The sequence below is a fragment of the Anopheles ziemanni genome, chromosome 2, assembly GCF_943734765.1.
Source record: "Anopheles ziemanni chromosome 2, idAnoZiCoDA_A2_x.2, whole genome shotgun sequence".
NCBI lineage: Eukaryota > Metazoa > Arthropoda > Insecta > Diptera > Culicidae > Anopheles > Anopheles ziemanni.
The window spans coordinates 16,167,938-16,179,879 of NC_080705.1; the positions used below are offsets into that span (position 1 = coordinate 16,167,938).

General features: G+C 44.2%; 1 protein-coding gene across 1 annotated transcript; it reads right to left on the reverse strand.

Annotated features, from left to right (window-relative positions):
* Positions 1–2,245: 2,245 nt before the first annotated feature.
* LOC131293040 (uncharacterized) lies at positions 2,246–3,484 on the reverse strand. Its single transcript, XM_058321118.1, has one exon. The coding sequence runs from the start codon at positions 3,482–3,484 to the stop codon at positions 2,246–2,248; it is 1,239 nt and encodes a 412-aa protein (XP_058177101.1).
* Between the last annotated feature and the right edge of the window lie 8,458 nt (positions 3,485–11,942).

Sequence of the window (11,942 nt, forward strand, 5' to 3'; positions counted from 1 at the left end):
TGCGGTTCACTTTCGTATTTTGAAATTTTAACGAAAAGTCATGAAAGAGACTGCACCGACAAGAAGGTGCCAAAGTGGTAGGCAAAGTAAATCAAACAAGAACGCGCAACGGCAGTAGTTTAGTCAGCTGAGCGCACGGGGGATTGTTGTTATTAATTTTGAGTTTAGCATTCCACCGTCATTCGTGACTATTTAAATCGCCAGGCTGCCCCTGTTAATTGTTTGACAATTTTTTATCCCTTCATTACTCTCTTTTCCTTTATCTTTTCAGAATAAAACTTTTGTGACCAACTGACGAATCTTCAAAAACCCTAGCTGAAGATGAACTGTGTTTCTATGCTAGAAGGTAATCCTTTTTGCGGTGGACACGGTGTACTCGCTTAATTCTGGCGGTAAAGTCAAGACTGTTCCTTTGCTTTCAACAGTCCTTTCCAGTGGTCCAATGTTTCATGGCTAAGTGTATTGTCTGAGAATTTAAGCAGCTGGTCACGTAGCGTTCGCCTGGGTCGTTCTATGGAGTAGTAAATGGCACAAATGGTGGGATAGTTTGCCACACTTTTTCGACCCAATGAACCTTGCGACTGCGCCATTTACGCAGGTACTGAGTTCTAAAAAGAAAAATCAATGCGAAGAGAAAAAGGCAAAACGGTAAATCGACATGGTAAATCAATTTACAGCGTTTACATAATTTATCGAGTTCTAGCGTCAGAAGACTTCTCATTGTGAAGGGATTTTTAGAAGCGACAAATTTGTGTACTGAACAATGTATTTTACACTAGTATCAATAAGAACAATATGTTAAAAGTACAATGACAACCAAAACGGGATCATACTTAAAGAAAACATTTCTAATGTAAAACTAGAGAAACTAGACTCACCTCCACGCTTATTGTAAGTAGGTAACAATCGGCATTCGGAAACCCGTTTTTCGCGGTTTTCGCGGACTATACTTTATGCACCTCATTCCATACACTGAACACCGATTGCAAAAGTTTTCCAATACCATCAATACAGCAGCCAGTCCAGTGGCAACACTCGCCCCAGAGGCGAAGGGTCCTCAAACTCCGACCGACAACCTTCACAAAGTTATTGGTTTTCGTGGCCAACCCATGGTTCGAATGGCGTTCCAGTCGATCCGCCGGGGCCAAAGAATGGTGTTGATTGCCCGTTCCTTGTTTGCAAGCATTCAGCACCGTACACCACATTGGGTAAAATATTGTAAAATGTGCACGATCCTATCCTGCCATCCGCCCTAGAGTATAATCCGGGCTCGAGACGTGTGGCACAAGCAGGATGCTGGAAAGTGTGGTAGAAGCTGTTTCGGTTTCCCCTTCCCCGAAAAACTGGCCGGAAGGTACTGCCCCGATAGGTCCGGGGTTCGTTCGGTTTGCGCCGGAATTCGATTCGATCCGCCGACGTCAACATGCTATTGCTATCCTGGCCCAGAGTGATATGGACTTCGCATACAATTTCGAAACGAACTTTATATTGTGCCCTACAGTTGTTAGTTCAATCGTTGGGGATTGGCGGAAGAAGATGTAGCATAACCGGAGTTCCCGAGTTTCGAGTTTCTATTACTGTTGATACAAACAACATCAATATTAACAGAGGCCACAGTTGAATGAATGCTGCGGGGACGTGAAAACGTGCCTTGGTTTGGAGGCAGGAAGATCGTGAGGGGGTTAAAAAGGAGGGGATCAAAAGGAAATGGGATTTCAAATATTCCGATTTTGATTGACGGTGTAAGTCGTTGAAAGGTACTATGGAATCGACTCTACCGTACGCTACGGTACGATATGTAACGCAACATCTACAGTATGCGATACAAAAAGGCTACTTTTTATGGGCTGTTTACGTATTCGATAGATGTTAATATGGTATGATGCAGTAAATGAAGTACGATGTTATCAGTCTTGTTCCGTACCTTCTCCAGAGTCAGAAAGTTTCACCAATAGTTAGTTCCTAAATAAATTTAGTCTGTAAAGTTTCTATTAGGGGTAAAGTGATACAGTTTATTTGTACCAGAAAACGATCTATCTTTTCGTTTGAAGTTGAACAGAACTATTTTAATTATATGAAAATTTTATCATCATTCTCTGGGTTGAATTCAAAGGAGGTTATTCTTGAAGTTGTCACATATATTATGTTAGGTTGAATTGAAGCGAAAAGATTTTCAAATGGAACGTCTCTAGCCAATCCTTTCTAGCATTCGCAAACTCTATTCGTTCTTCGCTTGGCAGGTTAACTAACTCTTTTTTGCCTTAACTCTTACTGGGTCCTTGCAGATCCCAAACTTGAGTGTCACGTGGCCGACGAACGTAACTGGAGACTGCGAAGCACCGTTTGGTCGTGTACTGGAAGCTTCCGTCGGAATTTGGTGTTGGAAGGGGAATGGGGAAATTTTAAACGGGCAGGAGATTGGAGACAAAAGCAGTCCAGCGTCACGGCAGAATCTTCCCCCGGCATCCTGATCCTTAGCTTGCTCTTTGTCTTGATCTTCAATGCACACAGCGCGCTGGTCATTTTCCTTCGACGATTCCTTCTCAAGAACGTCTACAATGGACATGACGAACCGTTCGATGTCGAATACGAGTGAAACTCGGCGGAGCCCTTCGCGAGGATAAAACGGAACGAGCTGGTCGCGCCCGGCTGGTAGCTGGCTCATAGTAGAAAAGCACAGCCAAGGAAAGTTGCAGTACAGCTCCATGGCACGTCCGGTGCCGGCGTGAATGAGCCGGGCAGCGAAACCTTCCTGCGATGCGTTGTTCACGGTGTAGATGCCGCAGAGTGTTTCCATTTGGCTTCCTCGAGATGCATTCCGTGCGTTGTAGAGGATCAAACCGAGGTGTTGGGCGATCCGCAAATCGGCAAGGTTCTCCGAAACATGGCGGAGGAAGCGTTTGTTGTCGATGTACCGGTCCGAGTTCAGTTGCACTACATGCTCGTAAGTGCCCGCCGGTCCTGCATCCCTTCCGGCGAGGTTTATCAAAAATCTATGTGCTAAGCGGCAGAGGCCACCGGTTGCACAAGAGGTACGGTACTGGATGCGTACCACGTTCATCGCTTCGACGGTGATCGTCACCGTAGCAATGATGCTCTGCTCGAGGCTCAAATGCAGACGTGTGCCATCAACGAACGGATGCCAGACACGCGTTCGGTCAACCACACCTGGCTTTAGTGGCTGGTTTTCCTGCGCTGTACGATCGCGAACCGAACCCTCGAATCGAGCCGCACACATCAGCGTCGGATCCAATTGTAGATACTCTTCAAGGGTGTCCACCCCAAGAAGAATGTTTTCCGATCGATCGAGTTGCAATGTGCGATCTGGGATGCAGAGTTCGATTATTGCTGCATCGAGGTTGATCACCGACAGCTTCAATCCGGCCTGTGTTTTCCACGTAAACCGCTGCACTGATACTTTTTGCCCGGCGTCATCCAGCAGCTCGCCGAACTCTTTTATTTCCAAAATAACACCACTGGACATCCTTGCAGATTTTTGTTTATAATCAAACTAAAACACCAAAAACACAGAATTCAAACAAACAACGTGAAAAATATGCAATGCCCACTGAGTTGCGTCGCGCAAAATGCAAGGGAAACAACTGAAAGCAGTGCTGCCAACTGTCATAGTCGGAAATTGTCAGTCAGTCAAGGACAATTAACCAGTCGAGTTGGTAAAATAGTGCGTATTGAAAAACACCACATTTTTCAGTTTAAATAACGCAGATATGTTTCAGAGTGGAATATAGTGAATCAAATCCAACAACGAATCCATCGAAATCGGTGAAATGTATCGGTGGCAAGGTGATACACAAATTGAAATCCACGTTTGTTGTTATGGTAAGTAGAGCTTCATGTTTGTTTTGGATGTTTGTTGTGCACGAATGTTAGGTAATAAATAAGATTATCATTAAGGATAACTCTTCAATTTGTTGTATTTACCCAAGAAACAAGAAAAGTTGTTAATTTCGGATGTTGCTTTGATGTCATCCTCACGCGAAAAGAACGCGTCGTGATGCGTGTTTGTTTACTTTAGTTCTTTAGTTACAACCGAGGAACAAACAACTAATCACCGCGGATGAAAGTAAGAGGGATCTCCGGTCGTACTGCTTGGGCGGAAAATGTGGGTTCTAAATAAATAAATTCTCGGCTTGTACATGGCTCGTAAGATGGATAAGGAAAAACGCAATAACAATCATCGACACGATCTCTTGGCAATTGCACACATCACCACGTGTCAAAGTCAAGCGTACCGTGACCTTCGTGCAGCGCCGGACGTGTCGACCTGTTATCCTGCCACTTCCGCCACACGCCCACGTGCCGTTGCTTGAGATAATGTTTTGCCCAAACAACCGGCAACAATCTACACTTGAACGCGCGCGCGAAGAAGGATGTTATTTCATTTTTTCCAACCCTTCGAGTCGGTTGTTTTGTGGCAGAAACTTGTACAAGGTTGTCGCAAATATTCCCGTTCCACGGCAACCGTCGGAGATGAGCCTCACCGGGGGTTACAATGTTTGGTGTAGAACGTTACAATTTGTCAGCAAAGCGAAGGACAAACGCCGGAAATATTGGGTGTGAAAATAAACATATTATTTCACGCAACAGCTCGTCCGCCACGTGACCGCGCCACTAAACATTTCCCTATTCATCTCCTGCTTGGTTGGCAATGGTTCTCGTCGTTTTTGATTGTGCGGTGTAAAAAGGTAATCATCTCAATTTGAGCGTTATTGCTTTTTCCCTGCTAAGGAGGTTATATTAAATTCTTGTCCGATAAAACGTGTTAATGTTGCGAAGGATCCACGGAGAAGGGCAATGAATACAGACAACTCATAACCTATGGTTTGAAGGAAAAAAAGGATCGATCTTTTTCGCCGATGGAAAGTGAAAGCCAAAGGTTGGTGTTTCCTTGTGGGACGTTCGGGGATTGTGCGCACTCCTGGTGTGCGCTCCTAGAACCAGTGGGTGGTGGGCTTTTCCTTTTCCGGTGACATAAGCGCAACATGATACACCCCGGCTCAGTTCGGTGTGAAGGGTTGGCCCTCGCTTTTCCGGTTGACGGTAGGGAGAAACGTAAACTCGCGGTAACGAGCTACGAATTGAATCAATTGAATGTGATTCGCGAAAGACTCCGCGGGGGGTATCATGATTACGGGTTTCATCGTCGTAAATCGAATTTGCTGCGAAGAGAATCCAAATCGCACTTAATTAAATAACTATTCCGATGGTGGTTGTGGTGGTGCTGCTGCTACTGACAGTCACGGCTGGAGGTCTATGAGTAGGTTAGCACCAAATTCTTACCACTCTTCAGCACCTGCTTGGAAGGATTTCGAGCACTTTTGAAAATGAAACGTTCATTGCCTACTTGAGCTGTTGCTTTGTCAATTCTAAACATGAGGCCGATATTTAAATGTCTCAATTAATCGCCACCAAACGGACCAGTTTCTCCCTGCTGATCAAATTATCCAACAACATTTTCGAAGGGGGAATAGCGTACGCCAATAATACGAAACGATATGAGTGTTGCCCGTGATTTGAATTTAGAATGGCTGAAGGATTTATTTTTATCTCACGTCGAGAACGTACGGTACGGAGAAAATGCACCATTACGGGGTTTTTGAGTGGAGTGGCCCTAAATCAATCGTAACACGGCTCCGGATAGCGAATCCAAGGTGGCCTCAGTTGTCGATTGCCGCTTTGAGCGGTACGCAGAAGTGTCTGATTTGAATTCCCTTCCCGGTCCACACTTATTTACTCCCTTCTCATCCTTAAAGGACCTTCCGTGCAGAAGCATTCTTGTACGCCACGATTCGATTTCGATTGTTGTGGTGAACAAATATACAAATATTCGGGCGCCCGGGCGTTTCTTCGTTGGCAGATTTGGCGAACCGTTTGATTCCGGCTGAAGTTTTGGGCGAGGACGGTACGAACATTCTGCATCCCCTCTACCACTCAACCTATCTTCCAGAGCTGTCTGTTGTGGCCCGATCAGCAAATGCTGATGGTGTGACCGACGCACGTCGTATCGCTTTTCCAACGGGGCAAACGTGCGCCGGTACACAGGCGGTGAAATTTAGTCTGATTGGACAAATGATTGCACGTCTAGGCGCTGGCGTTTGCGAAGCGCCGGCTCGATTGCGGATTTGTCTAAATTGAATCGAAACTAATAGTTAGGTTTTTGCGCGTGGCTCGTTTTTCCGGACTGCATCTATTTGCACACCAGCTTCTGGCGTGGGTCTCAGCGAACAAGTTAGATGAAAGGACAAATGGGTGCGTCGCTATGAAATGGAAAACTGCTGGGGGCAAAGGGTGTGGGCACGGAATCAAACGCGAATCAAACGCGTTCCCGATAACCAAAGCCCTGAAGACGCGAGGGTGGATTGGAAAGGGGGGGGGGGGGGGGGGGGGTACTATTGGTTTTCGGTTCGAAATTGTCAAATAATCCTGCGTATAGTTTGCGTCGCGTTCTATCGCGAGATCCGCCAAATATCTATAACGTCGATCGAGTGGGGTCTCTGTGGATATTAGAACGGGGAAATCAATCAAACGGATATGAACGGTTGTGGTCTTGGTTTTGGAAAAGTTCTCGTTCTCATTATGAGTGTTTCGAGCACGTTTGATCTGGAAATCATTTAAATTCCTTTTGTCGAGATTATCACGAACCGGTGGAACCGTTTTGCAGTGCAATCTTATCTATTGAAAATTTAGTAAATGAATAATTCTTGTTTGTTTTTTTTTATCTGTTTTTCTATATGTTTTCAAGAGAAACACGGCTGAAAACTTCAATTTACTTTCTACGTTTGTTAACATTTCTAACATCAAACCAATACTGCAATTAAGGCTCCAAATATGGTTCAAAATGTCAGCTTACCGTCTTTTTGCATGATACAAAAATGACCATCAATAGAAAACGGCAAACAATTGCCTTCAATATCCCTAATCCCATGCTCGGCTAAAGTTGTGGAAGTTAATCCCTGCGCGCATGTTTACGCAATAAAAAAGCGAAAATAACCTGTTCAGCCCAAAATTACCGGTCATTTGCTGACCCAAAATCCTACAAACAGCAAAGCGGAAAACCCCCGAAAGAATCCTGCCAAAGAAAAAAAAGGAACCAATGTGTCCTGCCTTTTCCAGTCTTCACTTCTTTTTTTATTTGTTATGCCTAGCGCCTTCCCTTCGCTACGGCAACAACAATCATCAACAGCAACAAAGGCAACCATATCCTCATCCAGCCGATCCCGAAAGCCCTTGTGTCCCGTCCTCTGATGGCCTGCGTTTCATCCCCGTTGTTCGGGTCGTCCCTTCGAAGGAAAATTTTCACGCTCGATTTCGGTTTACCGCTCGATCCTTTCCCGTGTCCTTTGATTCGCAGTTGGCTTTTCCTGCCTCGCAATCCCGGACCGGATGCTGAATTGGTTGGTGCGCCGTTCGCAACAGGCAAACGCGTTCCCGCCCTTCGCCGGTCCCCTCGCCGCGTCCCCTCGAGTGGAATAAAAGCGATAATCCTATCCTACTTAAAAACGCACAAGAGGACCGGCAGTCGAATGTGAAAAATTTTCATTCATCGCTTGCGCTGGGTGTGGGTCACCGGTTTTCGGGAGGGGTTCCCGTGAATCTAAAGCCAAAACCGATGCTGCCGAGAATGCACGCTGTATTAATGCACTCCCTGTCGTCGTGAGTCTGTTGGACGAGAGAGAAATACAGGATGTTTGCACAAGCTGTAAGGGAAATTTTTATGTTTGCAGTCAGTACCTAAATGGTCCATTTAAAAAGAGTTTATCTTTATTCTGACAAAACTTGCTGTAAAATGATACATGTCCAGTTTTAAATTAAAACCTTCAAATAAAGGCCAAAGGATAGACGAAAACGTTATATACCCTGCACCTATAAATATAATGTATTTTAACAATTTTGTAGCTGTGTTGCAAAAGAAAATCCCTACTTGTTCGACCTTCTAGGATATTGAACGCTGCATTTCAGTAAAACTGTAGCTCTTCTTCATCCATTATCCGTCTGAAGCCTTTTTTTCACCGGCTCACAACAACACAATGGTGGTAGTTAAAAGAGGAACACTTGAAAAATTTGCACCCCCATACAGAACCGACGAACGTGGCTTTCCGCGGGATTAGGGATTGCGCTGAAGTTTGGCGCACTTGCTTGCACTCCCTGCAACGGTTTACCTACGGTTGAATAATATTTCCTTTTTTATTTCACCCACCCAACTGTGGCTGGCCGCGTCTTGCATCCAGACACAACACTTCCGCCTGGTTTTTTTTATTTCCCTTGCTATTTTTTGCCGTCACCGGTAGGAGCTACGCCAAAGTATAACAGTTGGTTTAGGAGCTGAGATTGAGGCGCGTTCCTTTCGAGAGGTTCGAGGTTCGCGCGATTCGTTTTGAATTATTTCAATTATGCACCGCAAACGGAATCGTCAAGTGCTGTGCAACGCGATATGGCATATAAAAATATCTACGTCGTGTGCTGTGTATTTGCTTAAGCGAATCTCTTAACGGGACACTTAAGAACAAAGGATGCAGTGGATATGTTTTTCCTGCTTTTGTAGTGGTTTGTTTTTCGCGTTTGCTGTTGCGGAAAAGCACAATCGAAGGGCCCTCGCAGCGGACTTTACGAGATGGAATTGAAAACTATAAAGTGTTGACGGTGTTCTACCAAAAAGGGCAGCATTTTCTATATAAAGTGTTTGAACATCTTTTGTGCGCCATTTGGTGTGATTTTCCATCCATTTTGGGTAATATGGTTGTTTAGTTTTCATTCTCCGAACCTTGCTTCCTAAAAAATGAGCTGAGAGTGCAAGAGCATACTTCCACTAAAGCAATTTAAAGTTTGTCTTTAGGCTTTTACCAAAGGTATGTTTACAATGCGACTTAACGGAACGTTCTAAAACCTCTGATCGCACACAGGGATCGGAAAATCCACTTGTACGTTCGCAACTGGCGCGCAAGCGGTGCAAAACATACACCATTTTTCGATAACAATACATTTCACGACGGGAGCACAGAGTTGGCAGAGTCCCGCTTTCAATCTGTATAGAGCCGTCCTTAAGTACTGAGCAAACGATCGTAACAACCTTTAAATTACACCGCAAGGTATTTACGGGGAAATCTGCTTGCTCGAGGGAGCCCCTGTTGGGGGTTATGGAAGTTTTCCCGCATCAGGAGGGGGAAAACCTATTGATCGGCGTTTCGATGGTAAACAGAGTCGCGTCAAGTAGGGGGCTGTAAGGTCAAACAAATCTTCTTCAGCGAAACGCACGGTCGGTACTGTTCATATAATTTGTGCGGCAAGTAGTGTTTCGAGTTTGATTGTCGTATCAATTCTTAGAAAAACATGCAACATTTACCTCTTCCTTATGGCATGTATCAATATGTCTTGTGTAACCTAGAAGGAATGTTTGCATAAAAGGGAACAAATGGTATCCTTCGGTTTTTAGCATCAGCAGCAAGCACCATGTGCTTAACGGGAGGTTACATAATGAAATACAACATGCCATCACGTTGAACTTTCACCGGATTACGATTTTGTCTTTTGATTTTCTTCTTCGCACACAGAAAAGTATCTCCTTTTTTTAACTCTCCACTTTTGCGTTGTTGTTCGCCGGGACATAATCTTAAGCGCTGTAGAAAGTTTCTCGTCCCCGACTGATGATGACACATGCTACGCTTCTGCACCCTCCCCCCGGGGCACAACATCCTTCCTCCCCCAATCCGGCACTCAACATCTTGTTGACGAAGAATGGAAGAACAATAAAACTCTCGTAAGATCTCTAAGCTGCTCCCCATGCTCTTGACGGAGTCGCGCAGGAAGGTATTCTTGTGGATGCGGACGGAAAACTGTTTTGATCAACTTTATTTTTCTTCCGCCCGTCGCTGGTAGAAGATTAGTGGTGTTGATTTTTTGGATCCGTACGCTCTGAACGATCGAGTTTGAGCAATGTGGGTAATGTGCTTCAAAGATACGAACACAAATACGGCTCCTGTTGCAAACATTGGGAGTAAATTTATCAATTCAAAAACAATTTTCGCTCGTTTCGAAGGGAAAAGCGATACAAAAAATATTTAGATGGAATTTAGAACAGGTACAATTTTGGTTTTTACGCTGTTTCATTTGAAGTGATTAAGTGTTCTGTTTGTTTTTGCACTATTTGCTTAATATTTCGAATAGTAATTAATCACTTCAATTCGCACATAATCCTTAAAATATAGCATATTTGATGATGACCAAAAGCAGTACACACCTGTTGGCTTTGTAAATAGAATTTATTTCAAAAGATTTTCAACGTAATCGCACATTTTCATTCATTCCCATTCCAACATCACTGATCCGATGAAGATTAACAGGACTTTCCTACCGAAAACCATCACCTGAGCAATCGAATCCATATGGCAATGTTCTCAAACAAGAAAAGCCCTACGGCAACGAAATCTTCTCGCAATATGTTCATCAACACTCCACCACTCCATTTGTATTCGCCGTGAGGAGAATGAATATTTGCTCTACGTGATGAATATTTGCTACAACTATCAATAAAAACCGCCGACCCTTCTGCGACCTCTCAAAAATGGGGCCCACCCTCCCAATTTCCGGCGGTTCCGACTACTATTTGTCAGCGGGATTACCGACGATTAGGAAATTTAATAAAGCGGCATAAATCATTAACCACTTGCGGGAGGGATGATGATCACCCGTAATGCCGGGTGCATCCCGGAAAATCTGTCCACCCTCGGGTCGGGTAGCAGCGCACCATCCGTGACAGTCATAACCATTAAGGCATAAAACCGGTATCAAAAAGCGAGCATCACCGTTTAATCCCTTTGGCCGCTCTCTCACCCCTATTCCTTTCAGTTTTCACAATTCGTTATGTTGGAGGGAAACCCACCCTCTCCCTTCGGGACAGCCCGGCCTCGGTCGAGCTGCAGTGTGCAAAGTGTCATAAAACAAATATGAAAATAAAGTATTAAGTATTTAATTACAAACATGTCCTTGCGGGCCGTGGCTGAAATCATTTTCTCACTTCACTACCCATGCTCGCGGAGCGCTGTTTCCTTTATGGTAAAGTCCGGGTGGATGCAGGACTCCCGACGACTCCTGGTTTCCCGACACTTAAACCCATCATAACAACACCGGCACGCCCGCCCAATAGACATCATCCATCATTCAAGCGTTACCGAGTAAACATGCGAAAGGAAAACGGGATAGCTAAATAATACTCTAGAGTTCTTCTTTTTCCCCCTGCCGTCTGCTTGTAATATAGTTGAAGTAAGAATCCTCCTGCTCAAGAAGCAAATGATTAAAACTATTAAAATAAACGCTGGTGTTAGTGTTCTCTGCATTGTCTTCCCTCGCAGGCTGGTGTAGTGAGGCTCTTTTCTACAATTTTCTTTGATAATCAGCTTTCTCTGCTCGCCATGCTCGGGAAAACGGGTTGCTAGCGACATCAAACGAATTCTTTTCGAAAACGCAACGCCTGTTGACGATGAATGGTGAGAAAGAAGTGTGGCTCAAAATCAACCCTCGTATATAAGCTGATTGCTTTGCACAGTATATGCTAAGGCGGACAAAAGTGTACTGTAGTTAGAATGCACTAAAACATATCATGCACATGAGGTAAAAATTGTAGTTCGTAGTTATTACAAGTCTACATCCGTTGTTCATAAAATAGCAAGATGGCTAGTATTCAATTGATAGTTTCCAAATCATACAGTCAAATAGCAATTATAAGTGGACTTGTAAAAACTGGCAAAACGGTGATTTATCTGACGTTCTTAGAAACTCTTTGACTTTGTGAATTGAATGATCTCTTTTACTACTATCTACTTTCACAGTTTCAGACACAGTTTAAGTAAAGTGCTTTAGTGGTTCAGTGCTTGAGTGTGGCTCGTTTGTTTTTCGTATTGTAAATCAAGAATGCTTTACACAATTGT